The sequence below is a fragment of the Sminthopsis crassicaudata genome, chromosome 3 (assembly GCF_048593235.1).
Source record: "Sminthopsis crassicaudata isolate SCR6 chromosome 3, ASM4859323v1, whole genome shotgun sequence".
NCBI lineage: Eukaryota > Metazoa > Chordata > Mammalia > Dasyuromorphia > Dasyuridae > Sminthopsis > Sminthopsis crassicaudata.
In genome coordinates, this window is record NC_133619.1 from 592,664,612 (window position 1) to 592,688,685 (window position 24,074).

The 24,074-nt window shown below is 39.1% G+C and overlaps 1 protein-coding gene across 8 annotated transcripts in view; it reads left to right on the forward strand.

Annotated features, from left to right (window-relative positions):
- MACF1 (microtubule actin crosslinking factor 1) overlaps positions 1 to 24,074 on the forward strand; it is a 255,446-nt gene that overhangs the window by 100,970 nt on the left and 130,402 nt on the right. For all 8 annotated transcript variants that reach the window (XM_074305230.1, XM_074305222.1, XM_074305225.1 and 5 more), the window contains 9 exons: positions 466 to 5,838; positions 6,807 to 6,956; positions 12,534 to 12,749; positions 12,843 to 12,992; positions 16,163 to 16,396; positions 19,373 to 19,525; positions 20,103 to 20,336; positions 21,814 to 22,038; positions 23,202 to 23,720. In XM_074305230.1, coding sequence (XP_074161331.1) covers positions 466 to 5,838; positions 6,807 to 6,956; positions 12,534 to 12,749; positions 12,843 to 12,992; positions 16,163 to 16,396; positions 19,373 to 19,525; positions 20,103 to 20,336; positions 21,814 to 22,038; positions 23,202 to 23,720 — 7,254 coding nt within the window. The remainder of the gene's footprint in view (positions 1 to 465; positions 5,839 to 6,806; positions 6,957 to 12,533; positions 12,750 to 12,842; positions 12,993 to 16,162; positions 16,397 to 19,372; positions 19,526 to 20,102; positions 20,337 to 21,813; positions 22,039 to 23,201; positions 23,721 to 24,074) is intronic.

Here is a 24,074-nt window from a genome sequence, read left to right on the forward strand (position 1 = left end):
TCTGTAGTCACACAGAGCTAAGACATAAGCCTAGATCTTCTGAGTCCCAGTCTAGTAATGTTTCCAAAAATATATCTCGTGTCAAGGTCTGAATTATTCTTTTTTCGAAACTGTTAATGAGAAAGCAAAAAAGCTCTCTGAGTATGTTTGTAGATTGTTTGATGATCTTACCATATTTACTCTTGGTGTGCTTATTGCTTTTCACCGTGGAATATTGTAAAGTGAATTCTTCAATGTATCCTCATATCTGTCTTTATCAGCCCCATCCCAGTCTGCTGACTGAATTTACAACCTAGTAAACCCCATGCATGTTAGAAAATATTTCTATTTTGGAATAAGCTCTCTCCTACATGTGGCATTTATTCTAATCTGAGCTGAGATACCTTTGACTTTTATGCATTAAAGTACTTTAAATGTCTTTTCTTCTTTACTTTTATTCTTATTTTCCTTATTTACTATTTTTAGGGGAGCAGAACAGTAGCTGGGGTGATTGACCTGGGCACAGTGGAAAAATTTCCCATCTTCAGGGCCATGCAAAAGGGCCTGATTGATCAAGAAACGGGGTTGGTGCTCTTGGAAGCCCAGGTTATCATGTCTGGACTGGATGTCCCTGAGACCAATGAAAAACTCTCTTTGAAGGAAGGTTTGTCCAGAAACCTTATTGATCAACAGACTTGCCAACTTCTTCAAGAATTAGAAGATGCCCAAATCTCAGTGAACATTCTTTCTGAAGGCAAAGGTTATCTTCCTGTTGTTGAAGCAATGGAAAAGGGAATAATCAGTGAGAGAGTTGGAATGAAAATCTTAGAAGTTCACCTGGCTACTGGAAGTTTTCCTTTCTCTCCCACTGAAAAGCAGATCAGCGTGAAAGAAGCTTCTTACCAAGGACTCACCACAGTACAGCTCCAGTCAAAGATAGAGTCTCGCCTCAGATCTTGTAAAAATTTGATTGATCCCAATACGGCTGAGAAAATCAGTCTACTCGATCTCATGCAGAGATGTATTATTCAGCAAGATTCAGGGCTAAGACTACTGCCTGTCAAACAACTGGCAGGGGGAATGGTGAGCTTGAAATCAGGCAGGAAGGTTAGCATTTTTCGTGCTGTGCAGGAGGGACTGATTGATCGACAAGTTACTGTTCGATTATTGGAAGCTCAGCTTTTTGCAGGTGGCATTGTAGACCCCAGAACAGGACATCGCCTTACAGTTGATGAAGCTGTAAGATATAATTTGATTGACCAGGATATGGCCTGTGCCATCCTCATCAGACAGCTGCAGACAGGGGGCATCATAGATACTGTCACAGGGTGTAGGCTGACAGTAGATGAAGCAGTGAGGAAAGATTTAATAGCCTCTAAGATGGCCCTTGTGATTCTCCAGTCCCTTTGGTCTTTTATGGGGTTGCTTTGGCCTGAATCTGGGGAGATCCTCTCAATTGCTAATGCCCTAGAACAAGGTATCCTTTCTACTGAGCTAGCTTACAAAATTCTTAGCAACAGGCAATATATCAAGGCTCTTTTTCAACCAGCAACCACAGAAATTTGGTCCTGGAAGGAAGCAGTTGAGAAAGGCATCTTGGACAAAGACATTGCCAAGAACTTAAAATCTATTTGCCTACCTGATGTGATGCCCAGTATGCAATTGGCAGACTCTTTAGAAAGAAGTACATTGGGTGTTAGTACTGTGGCAGCAGCCCCACTATATAGTGAAGACCAAAGTGCACATGTACCAAGAAATGATCATGAGAAGCTCCTGTTTCATCTGATGACTCACAGCTATATTGATGTGCATAGTGGACACAGACTGCTTCTGTTAGATGAAAGACTGGTGGAATTCCTTACACTAGGACAAAGAAAAACTTCTCATGGTCAATCACTACAAACTTGTGAAACTAGCCCACAAAGTCCAGAGGCTCCCAGAGAAATAAGAAACTTGGCCAACATAAGACATTGTGAAATTGAAATTGACACAGGGAATTGTTTAAGTATAAGCCGAAAAGAATTACAGTTTGTCCTGAAAGAGGAATCTTCAAAAGAACAGCCAACAACAGATAGTCAAACAAAAAAGAAAAGGACAATTTTAGAAGTTAGCCCCTCTAATTTAGAGGAATTTGGAAAAAAGTCATTTCCAGAGGATCAAGAAATGAGAATTCCAAATCTTGGTGATCGTAAGAACATAGTTAACACTGAACCAGAACAGCAAAGACAAAATTCTGTAATCAAGAAAAAAGAGCCAAAAGAATTGTATTCTAGTGAAAAAGTTGTGGGTATTCAAATTTTAGTTGACAAAGACCCCTTATCTGCTGAACCAATAAGAAGGAAAAATAGGAGAACTCTAACTGAGACTGTATCTACTTTGCAGCAAGAACAAGGGATCATATCTAGTACTGAAAAAGAAGCAGATGTTTTGGGAAAAATTAGAAGAGACCTTCTAAAACCTCAAAGTGAACAATCAGAATCCCAGGAAAAGAGAACTTTGCATCCAGAATCAGAAATAAAGCCCTCAAATAGTAAGGCTCTTCATTTATTGGAAAATGAAAAAACAGTGAGTGAATTAGTAAAAGGAGAAAAAAGTAATGGCCAAAAGCAGAACCTAGGAAAAAGAACAATGGCAAATGAAAGTCTGATGAAGATGGTAAAAAGAGATAGGGAAAGTATGTCAGTTGGTAGTATTATAGAAGTGTCATCATTACTAGATCATCATTTAGAGCCAAGTGAAGATGCTACCTTAAAAATGTTATCAGCACAGTTAGAAGATGGGGGAATCTATCATGATGAGATGGGCCAGAAGCTCCTGTTAAATGAGGCAGTGGCTTGTGGCATAGTGCCAAGCCACACTGCGGTAAAACTTATGGAAAAGATGAAAATGTTCCGAGGCTTCTTTGATTCTCAAACATGTGAATCTTTGACAACAGAGGAAGTTATTGATGAAGGCTTAATGAATGAGAATCTCTTACAGAAGGTTTTCATGTCAGATAAAACCATAAGTGGTGTCTTAGATCCCCATACTAATACTATCTGCTCTGTGAGAGATGCTGTCAGGGTTGGATTACTAGACAAGCAAACAGCCACAAGGATTTTAGAGGGGCAAGTGGTGACTGGGGGAATTGTTGATCTGAAGAGAAATAAAAAAGTCTCAGTAACTTTGGCTTCAAACCTTGGTTTGGTGGATAGTGCTGATCAGAGAGAACTTATATGCTTAGAGAAAGCTACCAAAGGTAAAGACTCTGAGAAGATAACCAAGCAGAAATTGATTAGTTTACAGTTTGAAACAAATGGAATTATAGATCCCAAAACCAAAATTCCTTTAACAATTGTTCAGTCTATTAGCAAAGGTGTTTTGGAGAGAGAAGAAGCCGTTCAATTGTTAACTAAACAGGTGGTAGATGGAGGAATCATTCACCATGCATCTGGAATGAGACTCACTGTTGATAATGCCATTGAACATGGTTTAATTGATGGAGATTTGTCCAAAGAACTCAAACAAGTTGAGAACATATGCCTTCATCAATTTACTCATCCTCAAACAAAGTCCTTTATTTCCCTCCCTGAGGCCATAGCAATCGGTCTTGTTACCCGAGAATTTACAAATCAAGTCCAAGAAATTCAAGCCCTAAGTGGAAGTTTGGTAGACCCTGTTTCTGGCCAAAGACTGAGTTTGTCAGAAGCTGTAAAAACAGGACTCTCATCCAGTGAAGCCACATTGTCTTCTGAAATGATGCATGGTATTATAGATTCTGAGAACTGCAAGATTGTCCCCTATTCAGAACTTATTAAAAAATGCAAGATTGATATTGAATCTGGACAGAGATATCTAGAGATAATTCCTTTCTCAGATGTCAGAGATGGAATCACTGGTAAACAGCTCACTTTGTCTGAAGCAGCCCAACTTGGAAAAGTAGAACTTGTGCCTATGTTGAGAGTACTAGAAGGACAGGCAGATACTGGTGGAATTTTGGATATTGCTACAGGCAAAAGACTATCATTAAAGTCAGCTTTGGAACAAAAGTTGGTGGATGAAAAAATGGTCCGAGTAATTGCAACTCATCAGATATTGAATGGAGGAATTGTTGATGTTTCTAGTGGCAGAAGAGTAACTTTAATAGAAGCTGCTGAAAGAGAATTAATTCATCCTGAATTGTTAGCTCCTATTCAGACAGATATTCAAAGAATAAATGACAGCTCACAGATTGAAATTCAAACAACAATTGAATCTTATGAATTTCCAAGGAGCGAAATAATGGCTATTTATAATCAGGCACCTGAAGTGAGTTATTATGAAAACCAAGAAGAAATAGAAAAAATGTATAGGACTACAGAAGAAAAAACTAAAGTAAGGGTTCTTGAAGGTGTTCAGGGAGCAGAAATCTTAGGAGGGGCTGTAGAAGATCTAGAAGTCAAGGAACTTTCATCAGAGGAATATGAGTCATTGGATCAGAGTGAGAGGAGTACTTCTCAAGATTCTATTGATTCCACCAAAATTATACTTTCTCAGAATTTTGAGGACAGTTTCTTAAATCAGATGGTTGTGAAATGGCCTCATCCAGAAGATTATAATTATGGTGTAGAAGAAATAGAAATTCAGAGTCCTGATATTCCTGAAGAGATGAAACTGATAGTTTGGAAAAACACAGACAAGAAAAGAACCGATTCAAGTCAAGAAGTAGTTGTTCAAGTAGAAAGAGCCCAACATAAGAAAGACAGATATACTCTAGAGGACAACGTATCACTGACTTCAGAGATACAAGAATCAAAGAATGGAATTTTAGATAAGTTACTGACTGATCTTACTATGGGGAAACCAAGCACTACTGATGTGGAAAGGGAAAGAAAAAAAGAACTGAATGCAAAAGAAAGTGATCAGGCATGCATGGCAGTACTTGTCCCAGAAGCAAAGTTTTCTCAAGAGATGATTGCCAAAGAGGAACAAGATTTCCAGGAAAACCTACAAGCAAAAGAGGTAATAGTACAGGAAAGAGAGAAAGACTCACATATCAGTCAGAATTTTTCTTTAACTGATACATCAAAGAACATAGTCCCCCAGTTTATGTCCACAGAAGCAATTAAAGAAGGCACCCAAGATGTAGATACTTTCGTGACTTTCAAACCAGTAAAGTCACTAGAGAATTCCTCTGTCTCTTTTGGAGATCAAGAAAACATGGCTATATCCTTATCTGATGCTCCCAAAGAAAGGCCACAGCAACATACAACTTTTGACTCACCAATACCTTTTAAAATTTTGGAAGTTACAGCCTCAGGAGCAAGCATACAGGAAACTAGGGGTTTGGGATTTCTAGAAAAAAGTGTTCTTTTGCAAGAAGATAACAAAAATAATGAAACGCTTGGCAGAATTTTCAAATCTGAACAAATAAGAGGTCAGGAAATAATAGGTAAGAAAATTTCACATCTGACTTCCCCCACAGTGATTCATCCAGAAACAGTGTTATTTGAAAAAATAGTTGAAGAGAGCACCAAAGTTAACCAGGGATCTTCTGTGATCCTTAAGCTTAAAGAAAAACAATTCCAAGAAGAGACTGAGGAATCTGCCAGATCTTTAGTACACTTTACACCAAAGAAGCCACTCCAAGATATGGCTAGAGAAGTACTGAGGGGACCTGAGAAGGGCACTGGGACTGTTAGAGCTAAGTCTAGGTCTGGTCCAAAGAATAATGGAGAAAAGCCAGTATTGTTGGCATCAGCCCAAGCAGGGAATCTGGAAGAGAAAACAGGACAGGAGAAGGTGATTCTGAGCTCTAGCAATGAACAGTCTCTCTTGGTAACTTCACCAGAAGGAAAGAGAATTGAAGACATGGACCAAGAACCCTTCAAAGCAACCAAAGTAAGTTTGACTTTGGCGCGTGCATTTTAAATTTTGGCCACGTTTGAATTACTAGCAGTTTAATTCGGCAGAATTAGATGTTGATCAATGTGTGTTTGTGCATATAATAATTGTATATATAATATACATAGAGTCTGCCCAGTAGTTCTTTCTCTGAGATAAGTTATTACTAATAGCTCTCTAAATTTACCAAAGACTTTACACATGACATTACCCTGTGAAATAGTTCTAATGCATGTATTATGTGAATTTTATAGAAAAAGAAACTAAGTCTCAAAGACTCCATACATAAACTGTATGGAGAAAGTTAGGATTATAGAGACCTAGTCATCTCATAGCTGTAGAAAAAGAGTCCCAGAGAGAGATGAAATCACTTATCCACTGTTACCAGGCTAGTAAGCAATTAAACTTAGATTTGAACTGTATTTTCTGTTTACTAGACTAATATTCCTTTGAGTATACCATATTGCTCTCTTTTCTTGTGGCATGGCTAGTAGTTGTTAGAATGGAGATTCATATTCCATTCTGATCCAGTGACCCTTCCACTACACCACATCACATTCCTTCCTGACAGGGCTCATCTCCTGTCCAAGAAATTGTTTTAGGGAATTAAGGCAGTGGTTTAGCATGCCCTTCTGCAAAACTTTGCAAAATTTTCAAAATAGGGATTTTTTAAAATTGAAAATAATGTGATAACTTATGGCAGTGCTACCCAAAGGCAGGGTATCTTTGGAAAAATTGATGTTTGCTAAAACATTGCTTCTGAGTTTATAGTAATGACTTGATAACTGAAGATTTATGAAACTACAATTTGTCACTTATTTGAAATGACTCTCTAGTAGAAGGGAAACATAAGTCTGTATCTCTGAGTTTTCTTTCAGTGTCTTTATGAAAATCTTTCTTTCTTTAGAAAGGAAAAACTGAACCTGAGGGAACTTGTTTGAGTAGTTTTGCTTTTGGTTCCACAGACGGTGTATAGTCGCCGGCTCTGTTTGGAATATGATGAACACCTGGTGTCTTATCTCTCTCTTCTTCGGAATATCGAGATGAGAATCAAACAGATCTGTCCAGCAGAATTGAACCTAGCAGAATTGCAGGACCAGTTGCGCCAGGCAAAGGTAAGTTCACTGAGCTTCCATCTGGTTCTAAGGTTCCTATTAGGTTTGTCCTAGAGTTCAGGCAGAGAATAACAGATAATTCACAAGATTTGGGTTTAGTCTTACTTCTAGATTTCTATGTCTGAAGGGGGGTTTCTGGGTAACCCTTTTCAGGATCAGCAAGCTTCTATAGCTTGGAGCCTCTAAAGTAGAAACAAAAATCTCATAGTACTTGATCTCTGGTAGTGTTAAAGCTGCTTTTTGGCCATTGTAGTTTTGGATTGTTTTGACCCACAGACATGTTACTTTGAAAATATTTGTCACTCCCTTGCTCAAGAAACTCCAGTGATGCCTTATTGCTTCAAGGAGCAGATTAAAAACTCAGATTTTGCATTTAAAATCCATCATGATCTGATTAGGAGGCACAGTGGATAGAGGTCCAGGCCTAGAGTCAGGAATACCTGCACTCAAACCTGACACTTGCTAGTTGTGTGATTCTGGGTAAATCACTTAGCCTCAGTTTGCCTCAGTTCCCACATCTTAAGAGGAGAATGATAACACTGACCTCCCAAGATTGTGATAAAGATTAAATGACAATGATTATAAAGCACTTAGCATGGTGCCTGGCACAGACTGAGTGCTATATAAATGTTAGCTAATATCACTCTTCCCATCATCAACACCCTTTTTTTTTTTTTTTTTTTTAATTTTTTTTATTCATTTTTCCAAATTATCCCCTCCCTCCCTCCACTCCCTCCCCCCGATGGCAGGTAATCCCATACATTTTACATGTGTTACAATATAACCTAGATACAATATATGTGTGTAAATACTATTTTCTTGTTGCACATTAATTATTAGCTTCCGAAGGTATAAGTAACCTGGGTATATAGACAGTAGTGCTAACAATTTACATTCGCTTCCCAGTGTTCCTTCTCTGGGTATAGTTATTTCTGTCCATCATTGATCAACTGGAAGTGAGTTGGATTTTCTTTATGTTGAAGATTTCCACTTCCATCAGAATACATCCTCATACAGTATTGTTGTTGAAGTGTATAGTGATCTTCTGGTTCTGCTCATTTCACTCAGCAACAGTTGATGTAAGTCTCTCCAAGCCTCTCTGTATTCCTCCTGCTGGTCATTTCTTACAGAGCAATAATATTCCATAACCTTCATATACCATAATTTACCCAACCATTCTCCAACTGATGGACATCCATTCATCTTCCAGTTTCTAGCCACTACAAAAAGAGCTGCCACAAACATTTTGGCACATACAGGTCCCTTTCCACTCTTTAGTATTTCTTTGGGATATAATCCCAATAACAGCAATGCTGGGTCAAAGGGTATGCACAGTTTGACAACTTTTTGGGCATAGTTCCAAATTGCTCTCCAGAATGGCTGGATTCTTTCACAACTCCACCAACAATGTATCAGTGTCCCAGTTTTCCCACATCCCCTCCAACATTCATCATTATTTGTTCCTGTCATCTTAGCCAATCTGACAGGTAACACCCTTCTTTAAAAAAAAAAAAAAAAAAAAAAGTTGTTTATTTTTCAAAATACATGCAAAACTAGTTTTCAACATTTACCCTTTCAAAACCTTGTGTTCCATATTTTTCTCTTTCTTCCCTCTTCTCCTAGACAGCAAGCAATTCAATATAGATTAAACATACAATTCCTCTAAACATATTTCTACATTTGTCATGCTGCACAAGGAAAATCAGATCAAAAGGGGGAAAATTAGAGGGGGAAAAAATACAAGTAAACAACAGCAACAACAAAAAAGGTGTGAAAATACTATTCATTGATCCACATTCATTCTCTATAGGTCTCTCTCTGGATGCGGATGGTTCTTAATATCACAAGTCTATTGGAATTGTATTGAATTACCTTATTGTTGAAAAGAGCTAAGTCCATCACAGTTGATCATCACATAATCTTGTTGATGGGTACATTGTTCTCCTGGTCTATTTCTTCACTTAGCATCAGTTCATGTACATCTTTCCATCATCTCTTATAGAACAATACTATTCCATTACAGTCATATATCATATAACTCATTTAGCCATTTCCTAACTGATAGGCATCCACTTAGTTTCCACTATAAAAAGGGTTGCTGCAAACATATTTGCACATGTGAGTCCTTTTTTTCTTTTTTTTTTTTTTTTAAGATCTCTTTAGGATATAAGCCCAGTAGCAGTACTGCTGGAACAAAGGATATACACAATTTGATAGCTCTTTGGGCATAATTCCAAATTGTTCTCCTGAATGATTCGATCATTTCACAACTTCATGAACAATGTATTAGTGTCCCAGTTTTCCCACAATCCTCCAACATTTATCGTTATCTTTTCCTGTCATCTCAGAGCTATCTTAATTTGCATTTCTCTAATTAGTAGTGATTTAGAGCATTTTTTCACATCATCAGAAATGGTTTTAACTTCCTCATCTGAAAATTGTTCATATCTTTTGACCATTTATCAACTGCAGAATGATTTGTATTCTTATAAACTTGAGTCAATTCTCTATTTTGAAAATGAGACCTTTTTATATGAATGTTATGGAATATTATTGTTCTGTAAGAAATGACCAGCAGGATGATTTCAGAGAGTCCTGGAGAGACTCACATGAACTGATGCTAAGTGAAATGAGTAGAACCAGGAGATCACTATACATTGCAATAACAAGACTATACGATGATCAATTCTGATGGGTATGGCTCTCTTCAACAATGAGATGATTCAAACCATTTCCAATTGGTCAGTGATGAAGAGAGCCATCTCCACCCAGAGAGAGGACCATGGGAACTGAGTGTTGACTATAGCATAGCATTCTCACTCTTTCTGTTGTTTGCTTGCATTTTGTTTTCTTTGCCAGTTTTTTTTTTTTTAACTTCTTGATCCAATTTTTCTTGTGTAGCAAGGTAACTGTATAAATATGTATACATATATTGGATTTAACATATATTTTAACATATTTAACATATATTGGACAACTTGCCATCTAGGGGAAGGAGTAGTGGGAAGTAGGGGATAATTTGGAACAGAAGGCTTTGCGAGAGTCAATGTTGAAAGATTGCCTATATATCTGTTTTGTAAGTAAAAAGCTTTAATTTAAAAAAAAAAAAAAAAAAAAAAAAAAAAGGAAAAAAGAAAAGAAAATCTTATCAGAAACCCTGGATGTAAAATTTTTTCCCAGTTTTCTGCTTCCCTTTTAATCTTGGCTGCATTGGTTTTGTTCAGAATTATTCTGATTTGCATTTTATAATATTCTCTAGTTCTTCTTTCATAAATTCTTCCCTTCTACACATATTTGAAAGAGAGACTATGCCTTGTTCTCCTAATTCGTTTATGGCATCCCCCTTTATGTCTAAATCATGAACCCATGTTAGAATTATCTTGGTAAAAGTCAATGCCTAATTTTTGTCATACTATTTTCCAGGTTTCCCAGCAATTTTTTTCAAATAGTGTTTTTGGATTTATCAAACACTAGATTACTATAGTCATTGACTATTGTGTGTTATAAACATTACCTATTCCACTGATCCAATACTCTATTTCTTTGCCAATACCAAATGGTTTTGATGACTGCTGCTTTATAATATAGTTTTAAATCTGGTACAGCTAGACGACTTTTCTTTGCATTTTTTTTTCATTAATTCCCTTGAAATTCTTGACCTTTTGTTCTTTCAAATGAATTTTATTTTTTCTAGCTCTATAAAGTAATGTCTTGGCATTTTGACTAGCATAGCAATGAAAAAGTAGACTAATTTAGGTAGAATTATCATTTTTCTTATATTAGCCTGGCCTGACTATAAGCACTTGATAGTCTTTCAGTTATTTAGCTCTAACTTTATTTGTGTGAAAATAATTTTGTAATTGTGTTCGTATAGTTCCAGCTTTTGTCTTGGCAGGTAAACACTGAACTATTTTCTATTATTTACAGTTATTTTAAATGAGATTTATTTTTCTGTCTTTTGCTGCTGGATTTTATTGGTAACATAGAAACATTGATGATTTATGTGGGTTTGTTTTATATCATGCAGTTTTACTAAAGTTAATTGTTTCTACTAGTTTTTTAGTTAATTCTCTAGGATTTTCTGAGTATACCATCATATCTTCTGCAAAAATGATACATACTCTTAACTCCTTCAATTTCTTTTTCTTCTCTTATTACTAAAGCTAACATTTCCTGTTCAGTATTGAATGGTGGTGATAGGTGGTGATAGTGGGCCACTTTGTTTCATCCCTGATCTTACTGGGAATGCTTCTAGTTTATCTCCATTACATATAATGCTTGCTGACTATTATCACCCTTCCAGGCTTGCTATATATTACTATCATGCACTCTCCATTCCAGATAAACCTTCCTACTACCTGTTTCCTATGTATGACAAAGGGATGACATTTTATCTTTTTCCTTGCCTTTCATGCTCATTGCAATAAAGATGCTATAGACTTGGGAAATTCACAAAATGGGGCAATGAAAAACCAACAAAATCCTGAGGATGGAATACTATGGAATGATGAGGAAAGATTCTTTTCTAAAGTCTTAGATTGTAAGTGGCATCAGATTCTTGTATTTGAACAGAAATCTCATTGTTAGCATTCCTCATAAAGGCTCATTCCATCCCCTACTAGGTATGGAAGATTCTGTTAACTGACATTTATAAACACTTTAAGGCTTGTAGTACATTTCTTTATGTGCATTCTCTATGTGATCTTTTCAACAACTCTGTGAAATGAATGATATGTGCTATTGTTATCTTATCCCTTTTACAAAGGGGGAAACTGAGAGAACTTACTCAAATAATTTGCCCAAGGACCCACACAGGTATAAAGCATTTAGATAACATTTATAAAGTATTTGGGACAGTGTTTGGCATATTGTAGGCCCTTCATTCCCCCTACTTGAGGTAAAATTTGAACCTAGGTTTTCAACATTCCAAGTCCAGGATTCTGTCAATTGTACCTTGCCATATTATCATATGTAATGGAGATAAACTGGAACCTTTTCCATTAAGATCAGGAGTGAAACAAGGTTACCCACTAACACCATTATTAGTCAATATTGTATTAGAAACACTAGCCTCAGCAATAAGTGTCAAGAAAGAGATTAAAGGAATTAGAGTAGGTAATGAGGTCTCCATTGAAAGTACTATCTCCTAAGATAGCCTGTTTCATTGTTGGACAGCTTTGACAAGAATTACCTTGAGTCAAAATATGCCTGCAAAGTTAGAAATTTGAACAATCTTAAATCTAGCTGAGAAAAGCTATATCATTAAAAATTATAAACTTATGAAGAGCAGTGTGGAAGAAGCCTGGCTAGGGAGCAGATAGTTAAGCAACCCTGCCTGCTTTCTCTTGTCTATTAAACTCACCCATCTCATGCAAGGCAGAGCTTGCCAATTGTCATTTTTCCTCTTCTAACCCCCCAGATAGTTGTTAAAACACTTTTGTTGTCTTTGGCACCTTCTTTTAATGCAGACCTTCAAGATAATCCTGTGCTTTTTCTTCCTTTTGTGGTTCCTTCATACTTTTCCTTTGTTTTCATTCCTTGGGGACATATGGAATTAATTTTCTTTCTTGCTTATAGGTCCTAGATGGAGAGCTAAAGGATCTGTCCATCCTGGTAAATCGAGAACTGGAGTGTGTTAATGAGATTATGACCAACCAACCCCAGGAAGTCCCTGCTCAGTTGCTGAAGGCCCTAGAAAAAGATGCCAAAAATCTTCAAAAGTCTTTTAGGTCTGTGAGTGACTCATGGACCCCCAGATTGCTCAGCCTCCAGAACAGTGTGGACACGGAAAAGGTAGGATTATTCTTTACAGCCAAATCACAGGCCCAAAAAAGTCTGGACATGGATTATAATTATAATTCTCTGACCCTGTTTTTTTTTCTGTAGGCTAAAATCTTGAACCAACATGAAGTGCTACAGGGCAAACTTCAAGAATTAGGGACCTGGATTAATGAAACCAGTCACTTTCTGTACAACAGGGAGAATGTCAGTGTATCAGATGCTACTGACATGAATAACCAACTTCAGGAATATGAGGTATTGCCTGACTTTCAGTTCCTCATGCATTTAATTTTCCCTTGGAGTGTTTATCTTTTTCTCTTTCCATTAAGAACTGCTCTTCAGAAGAGTATAACGTGAGGGAAGAAGAAACATGGAGCTAAGAGACCTTCATCATATATTGGCTTTATAACTTTAGACAAATCACTTCATCTTTCTGAGCCTCAATATTCTCATCTCAAATGGAAATAATAATACTTGCACTATCTATTAATTAAGCACTTAACACAGTACATGACACATATGTGCTCAGTGAATACTTGTTGATTAATAACTGGAGTGTTGTAAGGATTAATGTATGGAAAGCATTTTTTAAATCTAAAAACAGTTAGGATCCAAGAAGAGGTGGTTATTAAGTCAGGCACTGTGCTAAATACTTGTAATATAAATCTATACAGTAAGACAGTGCCTTCCCTCAAAGGGCTGACATTCTAATAGGAATTAGAAAAGGAAAATAGAATAGGAAAAGAAAATAGAATAGAATAGGAATTGGAAAAGGAAGTGGGGCGGTGGTGAAATACTAATGCTGGCTGGGAAATGGCTTACAGGCCTGATTCCAGACTAGAGTTCACCTCTGACAGGTAGCCTGATATCCAAGGGCATTTGCCTATTATTGGTCAGAAAGAAGCATTTTTTAAACACAATGGTGGTATGGAAATGTGAGCTATTGTTAATTAAAATGAAATTTTACCATGTGTCATTAGTACCCCAGGGTGACTTTTTATTTCCTGTTTGATATCAAATCTATTTAATTTTTCTATTTGAATATTAGTAGGCATGTGGAACTTTGCAGATATCATTCCTCTCGGGATTTCCCACTCCAAGTGATAATTTCCCAGAAATATACATTAGACCAGACATTATCACCAGAGCTGAGTATCTGAATCAGCCTGCTGCCTTAGTTCTGGTTCAGTGTTAACCCTGGTACAAAAATGTTAGCTCTGATTCCAGATCACTGCATTTTTCTCAGTCTCTGTTTTACTTCTGGTGGCCTTGCAAAAATGTACATTGGGCCTGGGCTCATTGAAGGAGGTCAGCCAAATATATTTGAAGTCTATCACTTAGGAAATGGCAGTTGTCATCTTTGGCCCTTCTTCTCTACATTCAGACTGTAAGGCATGTGTCACAGGAGAAATCTGTATATTATCCCTCATGCAAAGTGTAGCAGCAACATCAATGACTATGGAAAGCATAAAGGAAAGAGCCCTGAACTGTGAATCTACCACTGATTTACTTATGATCTTAATCATGTCATTCCTTCTTTAGTTCTCTGGAAAAGTCCTCTCAGACCCCTTCCAGCCAGCATTTCTAGAAACCTAGTGAGCTCTCATTTATCTGCAGTGCTTCATCAGTCTCTGACAACCCTTCACCAGTTAGCAACTTCAAAACTTAATCATGTAGGAAATAATAATAATAGCTGGTATTTTAATGTTTTCAAAGTCCTTTACATACCTTATCTCACTTGATTCTCACAGCAATGCTATGAGCTAGTTCCATTGTCTTGCCTTATATTACTGATGAGAAAACTGAAGGTGAGAGGCAGATGGAGTGATTTTCCTGAGGTCATGCAACCAGTAAACGTTTGATTTGGGATTTGAATCCAGTATTCCTGACTCCCAAGTTCAGCAGACTGTCCGCTATGCCTCCATAATTGCCTCTAGTATACCATTACCAGGGAAATAACATTCTGAATTTCAAGTATCTTCTGAGATAATAGATTGGCTAGGTTGGCAGGGCACTGAAGCACTGAACTTGAAAACTGGAAAACTTGAGGACAGATTGTGTGATACTAAATAAGTCATTTCATTTTTCTCAGCCTCAGTTTCCTCATCTTTAAATGGATATCATAATTATACCTACCTCATGAGGTTGTTGTAAAGCTCAAATGAGATCATGTATTTAAAGTGTTTTATAAACTTTAAAGTGCTATACAAATGTTAGTTTGTTTTAATTTCACATGCTACCCAGCTGTCCTACTGTCTTACTGTCTGTCTATCACTGTTTGAGTACTCCCATTTTAACACTCTACAACAAAACTTCTTTTCCCTATCCTGTCTTCCCAATATGAATTGCCTTTCCCTGTTAGAATATAAGCTCTCTGAGGGCAGAAACTGACTCTTTTTGATCTTGACCCCCAACTCTTGGCACACTGCCTTTTATTCATTCATGAAATTGAATTTTAAAAGGAAAGAAACAGTAAAGGGCCTAATGTATTTCAAAGCCAAACAGAAATGATCTGTTTGGAGTCTTGATTGTTTTGGATTTAAGCACTTAGTGAACACCTAAGCTCATTGAATGTGTTTGGATATCAAAATCTGTTATGGGCCAGAACTCTGAACTTAAAAGGATTCTTACAAGGTACTAAGTCAGTGGAATTGATAGAGACAATAATTATCTAATTTTGTATGGTTCAGCATGAACCATGATTTAATCCTACAAGGAGGTTGTTATGGCCCTCTGTTATGGGCCAGAACTTGAAACAAGGTACTGAGTGGAATTGAGGAGACAATAGTTAAATCTAGTTTAGCACTGATTTAATCCCACAACAAATAATGGTTTCTTAGTGATATAATGATTGGTGTGTGCTCGGTGTGGGGGACATATAAGGGAGAAGCTCTCAGAGCCAAAAGGACAAGAGCAGTAGAAGCTCTGGGAGCCTCAGCCAGGATTCTGTCGGGAAGATTCAGAAGCCAGAGAAGATGGCAGGAGCTTAAGCTCTTGGAAACAAGGAGAGAGATAGGCTTCCAGAAAACTTAGCTGAGCCCCAAATGAAGGAGACAAGACTTTGAAGGAGACGAAGGATAATTCTAATTAATCCCTGGCTCTACTTGTGGTGATTACTGAACTGAAAGGAAGGCTGCTTCCAGAGACCCCAAGAAAACCCCAACAAGAGAATATTACATTTTAGAGAAGAATATTACAAAAGTTAAAAAGAAGCAGGTTATTGTGCCCTATGAAGAGTCCGGAGGAGTTAGAATTAAGAGGCTCTCAGGGTTTGGCTCTTCATGCTTAGCAGGAAAAAAAAGCCTCTTTAGTTAGTTCCTAAACTAGGGTATCTCTGTACTGAGAAGGAAGGCAGGATAGCTGTTCATGTAAAGCAGTGAAGAGGAGGTTCGTTTCCCATTCATCTTTCTCTTGTATTTTTTCAGGCCTTAAAACAGCCCTTCTCTGAGAAGAGATCCCAGCTGGACATTCTCGCTTTGGATATTCAGTATTTCATCTCAGAGCATGCCCAGGATTTGGCCCCTCCACAGAGCCGGAAGCTGCTGAGGCTTCTGAATGAGCTGCAGAAGGCCTTTCATGAGCTAACAGTGTATGCAGCAGCCCAAAAGGATACATTCCAGGGCCATCTTCAGCGAGTTATTCAGGCTACCCAGGTCCAGGTCAGGCCTTTGGAGAGGCTCTCTCCTTGTAGGCTCTCTGATTACCACTCCCAGTCTGATCTCAAAGATGTGGCTGCAATTTATTAGTGATCACCTCCATCCTTTCAGAGTATGATTAGAAGACTCCACCACATATGACTAGACATATTCTAGTGCTTTTCGTTAGTAGAACAATAATAGGGAAGTTAGATGGCATAGTGGGTAGAGCATTGGACTTGGAGTCAGGGACATTGGCTTCCAATTCCTGCCTAGAGACTTGCTGGCTATGTGAAGGCAGGCAAGTTCCTTAGCCACTCTATGTCTCAGTTTCTTCATCTATTGAATAAGGATAATCCCAACTCCTACCTCCCAGGGTTGTTGGGAGGATAAAATAAGATAATATTTGTAAAGCAGTTTGCAAACTGGAGAGTGCTTTAGAAATGGGGAGCTATTATTTCTATAGTTCTCAAGGTACTTGATGGAGTCTTAACAAGAATAACAGATGACAGAGGAATGATAATGGAAGAGCTCCCAGCAGCAATTTCAGCTGAGGTATATGAGGATTGTTGTCCTCATTTTACTACTGGGTTACCTGAAACTCAGTTTCTGGGAAGTGATTGGCTGATAGTTACATACCTCCCAAGAAAAAGAGCCAGGATCAAGCTTAAGCGCCCCAGCTGTACTATGTAACTGACGTTCATATAGTACTTTCATGCTTACTGTTTGCAAGATTTTCATTTGACCCTCACAACATTCCTGGGAAGTAGAAAAACAAAGAGGATGACTCCCATTTTACAGATAAAAAAAACTGCAAGTTGAAGAGATTGGCTTGAATCTTCCAGTCTCACAGACATTTAACAAATGCTTCCTATATACCTAAATACTATACTCAGCCTTGATAATACAAATACAAACAGAAAAACAATTTTTACTTTCAGAAAGTTTATATTCTAACAGGGAAGACAAGCCCATAAAAAAGAACTGAAAGGGTCAGGCAGGGACAGATATAAAAATTAACCAGCATGAGAATTTAAGGGGGTAAGTTGAAGGTAGAGGGATGGGGAGAGGAAAGGAGAGGGGAGAGGGATCTCCCAGGAGGAGCAGAGTAAGGCTACATGGGCACAGGGCAGTGTTGGGAGAATTCAGGCCTCTTAACTCAAGTACAGAACTCCATTCTGCTTCCCAAATCCAGTGCTTGGCCCTACACCACCTGTCTCTCCATCATAATACCTTAAAACAAACCAAAATCTCCCAATGATTTCACTTTTTATTATTTCCACTGTTTTGTCACCATTGTTGTTATTAATATAACAATCCCAGAGTATTGACAATGAATTTTTCTTACTTCCCATATGTTATCTCACTACTGGAGAAGACAAGAGTCAATGTGGTCTTCTTTTAGGAAGAGCTGTAGGTTGCCTATATACATACGGATCCCTGAGTGATCCCTGTTCCTCTGTGAGCCTCCCTTTATTACCTCTTTCACAGTTGTTGAAGGATTGCTTCAAGAATCAAATTAGGTGGTATATAGGAAGCATTTTACAAGCATTAAAATACTATATAAATGTCATTTCAACAGATAGACAAGTTGGAAGTCACTTCACCTTTCTGGGCTTAGGTCCAGTTTGTAAATTGGGGTCCAAACCATTTGTATTCCTCAACTTATTTGTGGAAAAAGCCGAGAACCCCTAGAGAAGACCAAGAAACACTTTTATAGTTGTCTCCCTACTGTTGGGCCTTTCAGTTAGCTGCGTTTGAAGGTGCACTTGAGCACAGATGAAAGAAAAGCTTTCACTGAGCTGATGGGGGGGGGGGGTGATCATCTAGTGGGCCAGATCTGGAAATGCCCTCAGGACCTGGATTGGCATCTGGGACTAACAAACGAGGGTTGGCCAGGGCCCTGCCTAAAGATGCTGCTGCACTGCAGGGGGCGATAGAGCTGCATGGGGGTTTTCTCACAAGCACAATTAACCCCCACAATCTCTGTTAATCTTGAGCCCCTTAAGAAATGCTGTGCCTTCCTCTATATCTACGTGTGTGTTAACCTGTTTGCTTTGCTTTTTTCAGATTCAGTCTGCACTCATCCTAACCCATGAAGATTCCTCTTTGCAGTTGAAGAGCTCTTAGGAGCGCTCTTCCAGAATCCTTGTATTGTTTGTCTTAAAAGGAGGGGGAGAGAGAGGGTGCCAATCTGGGCACCTCTTTGTGAGTGTAGGTGCTAGAGCACCATCATGAGGTAGACACTGGTGAGAAAAGAGTGCTCAGTTCAGAACTGGTTTTAATGGGGGTAAAAAAGGGACAAAGATGGTCAGAGACACACATCATGCTCAATCCCTCCTCTGTCTGGTGCTTTTTTTGTCATGCAGCAAAGGTGGGGTCTACAGGTGGAACCAGTCACAGAAGCTGCTCCTCTGACCAGGGACCTCTCCAAGCCTCTCATGTCTGTGTGATTCACTGGGGATAATTGGGCAGGTGGTCAATGGGAAAAAATTATTGCTGGAAAATTTCCTTTTCCATATCACAAATCTCATAACATATGGCATGTAGTGATTGTCTATTTTCTCAATCTTTATCAGCTTCAAAGGATGGGCAGGAAAAATGGAAGAGCCTAAAACTCAAAGCTGTCAATTAAGGAGCTCAGGGCTCTAATGAAGGAAAATCTTGAAACTATCAGCTCGGCCTTATCCTATGTGAATTTCCAACATCTGGGGGCCTTAATCCCATTTGCCTTGGATAATAGAGAGCTGGCTGTATTAAGCAGCTGGAGATGGGGTGGAGAAATGCAATAAACAGGATGTCCTTGTTGTTCTCATCACACAGACTCTGACACTCAGACTGGGAGGCCAGGAGAGCTTTCCAAATATGGTTTCTGTGCTTGTCCCATCTCACCCCACCCATCCACCTTGCATTATAACCTTTCCATTTTGCATTTTGAGGACTTGATTTTTATTTGGGCCTCTTCACGGGGCAGACACTGACTGTCACCTGTGCTTTCAGACACTACAGGAACAGCAGAGCACATGCCACCAGAGGCTGGAGGATCTTTGTGCCTGGGTAAGCCAAACTGAGCGGGCTTTGACAGGCCACCACATCGGAGGGGACAGCCCTGACGACCTCTCTACCCTGCAGCAGAAGCAAGAATCTATCAAGGTCAGTATTGGTTCAGAGGGATGGAACTTCTCCCACAGAGATAGGCCCCTACCCAGCCCTGCTAGAGACACCTGTCATCAGACAATAGATTTCCCATTCTGTTGTCCTTATATAGGTTAGTATGATGAGACTCACCAATAGGAAACTGAAGTCACAGACTGTCTCTTTCACACAAAATGTACCTAAGTTGTCTTCCTTTATTATCACCTAATAGCTGTGTAAAAAATGATAAGTCATTTTAGAAATTCTTTTCAACATAGGAAAGTAAGTGTATGTGTGTGTGTGTGTGTATGTATATATATATATAAAATCTTTCATTTGGATTCTAAGGTCAGCTTATCTCAAGCTTATCTGTGTCTGTGGTTCCTTCTGTTTGCATTCATAACTGATAATTATTGAGTACCTTCATAGTTTTCAGATTACTTGTTTTACCTATCACTATTGATAACAGTGCTTTTAGAATGCCCATGTTGCTGCCTAATTTGATAACTTTCCTCTAAGTTATTTCCCCCATTTTGTGGCTTATTGATACTGAGACGGACTACTTCTTTCCCCCACCCCATTTTCACATAATAAGGATCTGCAGAAGGATGTCCAGAACCATGCCACCTCCTTTGCCAGTGTTATCAAAGACACTGAAGGGTTCTTGGAGGAGAACCAGACTAAACTGAGCCCCCATGAGCTGAGCAGCCTGAGAGAAAAGCTGCGTCAGGCCAAAGAACAGTCAGAGGCATTGCAAGAACGGACACGTATAGCCCAGAAGGAGCTGGAGGAAGCAGTCACTGCAGCCTTGCAACAGGAATCTGAAAAGGTAGTAAAGAAGTCAATGGGAGCAAAGGATGGCCCCAGAGGCTTGTCATGGGCTGCTATATTGGTGAAGGGCCCCATGGGGCCACTGTTTTCCCCCTAAATCATCAGTGAGGAATTTCAGCTCATGAGATTTTCCAAAAAAATCTCAGTACTTGACCAGTAGCAGTTGCTTCATTAAAGAACTAAACAAAATAGAATGAAATCAACCCAAGAGTCCATGAGTTGATTTGAGAAGCCAAGATACACAAAGGAGCTGTTGAATCACTTGCAAAGTGAGATGGCTATGCTAGATAATTATCAGGGCCTGTGGCCAGCTCCAAAATTCAAGATCCTGTTGGAGCCAGAGGGTATTCGAGTCTAGTGGACAACAAGCTGGCCACAAGTCCTCTCTGTAGCACTCCAGTTAAAATTGTAAGCCCATTTGGAATATAGGCACTGTTCCAAGTAGGAGCAGGAAATTATAGAAGTCTAAGAGTCATTTGTTATTACACTCAGTGCTAGTATAGCCTTTCTCTGGTTTCAGCAGCTAAAGAAAAATGTGGAGAATCTTGAAAAGGTCGGGAAGTTAAATACATGACTATGAGAAAGGTTTTTTTCCTTTTATCAGCATAAGAATCTGCTAGTGTGGAAGCTTCCTTCATCAAGACAACTCATCTATCTTTAGTAAATGATTCCTGGAGAGGTACAAAGATGAAATCATTTGTCCTATTAGATAGCTATTAAGTGTCAAGAACAAGATTTGAACCCAGGTCTTATTGACTTTGAATGCAACACACCATCTACCACAATAAGTGGTACTTTGGTCTAGTGAATAGAGGGCTGAAATGGGAGAGAGAGAGATGGGTACCAGTGCTTCAGCATTAAAGAGTTCTGTGATTCAGAGCAAGTCATTTAGGCCATCTTAGTCTCCTCATCTGTAAAATGGAAGGAAATCATCTCTATAGCACTTCACAGAGTTAGAAATAAGTTATATATAACATGCTATCAGCTTTAAATGTCAAAACAACTAAAGAAATGGAAAGTCAGACTTAGGAAAAGTTTGAGAACTAACTGCCTTAGAAGAGAGACGGAAGTGAGAAGCAGGAAACCAAGAAACCTAGCTTAGATATCAGAGGGAATGGTGTCCATTTGGAATGACAAAGTATGTGCCTATCTGTCAATGGCAGCCAATTGGCATGTGTGTAATATGAGTTCAAAGTGACCGGGCTGGTGGGTATGATTGAGTGATTGCCTCCAGACTCCTCTAACTCTGGGGTGTCCCCTAAGATCACTGTTGTTGCTTAGCTATAGCTGGCATAGGGAAGAGATAAAAATAGCTAGAGGATTACCTTGACATAATTATTTTTCAGTGAACTTGGTTCATGGTAATGTTTTGGCTTTCTGTGCAAATACTTCAAATGCACAGATTTTTAACTTGCCTTAGCTGAAGCCCTGCCTGACTCAATCCTTTTCTTCTCAACTGCCACTAATATTTTCAGACTAAAGCTGCTAAAGAACTGGAGGAGAACAGGAACAAAATTGATGCTCTTCTGGATTGGGTAGAATCCCTGGAATCAACAGGTGGATTGTCTAAGGCCAACTTTACAAAATTGGAACACACCCCAGGAGAGAGTTTGGGAAATGGGGTCATGGACACCATTGATGGCTATGCGGAGATGAGCCAAGCTCCAGAGAAGCTGGACCAGCAGTATGAGAGTGCAAAGGTGAGTGCCTTCCTTCATGCTCATCAACCTGCACAAGAACAGAGCCTGCATTTGGGATATTTGCCTGGCTGGGGAGATGATAGTCTGGGCCATAGGGCTGTTTCCTCAGGTTCCCTAGCCCTTGAGGGAACTTCAACCACTTTTTAGGTCAGGAAAGACTGCATAGCACATTCTCAGAAGCTCAAGTTGTTCAGTGTTGGCCCAGGGTCAGGGCTGTTCTGAATTTATTAAGCACTTGTTATGGATAGCAAGCTTTGATGGTAGGCCTTAGGTTACAAAGACAAAGCAGTTCCTGCCCTGTCTTGCTGTGGTGATACAAGTAAGCCCAAAATAAATGCAGAGTGATTTTAGGAAGAAGAAACCATCAACAATCACTTATAGGTGTCTGCTGGGAGCTATCCCTAGATTAGCCAAGAATAGGGCCAGGCATGGAGCAGATGAGTGTGTGTGATTCTGTCATATATCGCTGAAGTGGTTTTTTCTTCATGTGACTTTGGAGAGACATCTCTTAACTTATTTGGGCCTTGGTTTCTTTGTGGACAGTAGTCTCTGCTTCATCACAGTGTTGTTGTGAGGATGAGAAAAATATATGTATCTAAAAATGCTTTGAAACCAAATCCCTGTGAAGGTTTTAACCCAAGAACTTAGGTCTTGCTGACCTGTAGTCACAATCAGCTGTCCAGGATCTAGATAATGAAATTCTCTTCTCTCCCATTCTGCTTCACCACTGCTGTCTTTTTGGATTAGAAAATACAAAGTTGATAGATATGATGGGTCTCATCCCTTTCAAAGTTCAACCTGATTCAGAGGTCATCCCAGGGTTCCCCAAAAGCAGCTCTGTTCCATAGAAGCACTACTCAGTTGGAAATTGAGTGGATTTCCATCAGTTGGGGAATGGCTGAATAAGTTATGATATGTGAATGTAAAGGAATATTATTGTTCTATAAGAAACGATCAGCAACAAGATGATTTCAGAGAGGCCTGGGGAGACTTACATAAAGTGATGCTAAGTGAAGTGAGTAAAACCAGGAGAACATTGTACACAGAAACAGCAACATTGTACAATAATCAGCTGGGATATTTATAGCTATAAAGTATAATATAAACATAAGTTCTTATCATCCCCTTCTAAAAGTCCTTTTGGTTTGGGGTTTCTTTCCCAGGCCCGGCATCAGGAGTTACTGTCCCAACAGCAAGACTTCATCTTGGCCACTCAGGCAACTCAGGCATTTCTGGATAAGCATGGCCACAGTCTGGCCCCAGAGGAGCGGCAGAAGCTTCAGCAGAAGCTTGGAGATTTGAGGGAGCGATATGCCGCCTCCTTGGTCCAGGCAGAGACAGAACTAAAGCAGGCACAAGCCCTGAGAGATGAGCTGCAGAAATTCCTCCATGACCATGGGGAATTTGAAGACTGGCTACAGCAGGCAGAAAGGGAACTAGAGAGCATACACAAGGGGGGCAGTGACCCTGAAGCCCTTCAGTCCCTCCTGCAGCGACAAAAGAGCTTCTCTGAGGATGTCATTTCCCACAAAGGAGACTTACGGTTTGTGACCATGTCGGGACAGAAAGTCCTGGATACAGAAAACAACTCCAGGGAAGGCACAGAATCCTCAGCAACCAGGCATTTAGTGACCTCTAAACTGGAGAGTGCAACCCAAAGATATACTGCCCTTCATTCAAAGGTATGTCACATACTCCTTTTTTTAATCTCTTTTCTTTTTAGAATCACTGTTTCAGTGCACCATTAGTGTACTGATGTGCCTACTTTTCTCTGGCCTCTCCAATATTTATCATTTTCCTCTTCTGACAGTTTTTCCATTCTGAGGCAAATAATCCCTTTAAGGATTGGTTATTTTTCAACAGAGGTGGTATTCTGGGTATGCTCTAGCTTGCATTTTTCTAATGGAGATTTGGAGCAGTTTCATATAGCCTTTGATAGTATTCCTTAGAAAACTATCTGTTTATATTCTTTAACCATTTATGAATTGGGGAACAGATATAGTCAATAAGTATGTGGCAAGGACTGTTTGAATGGA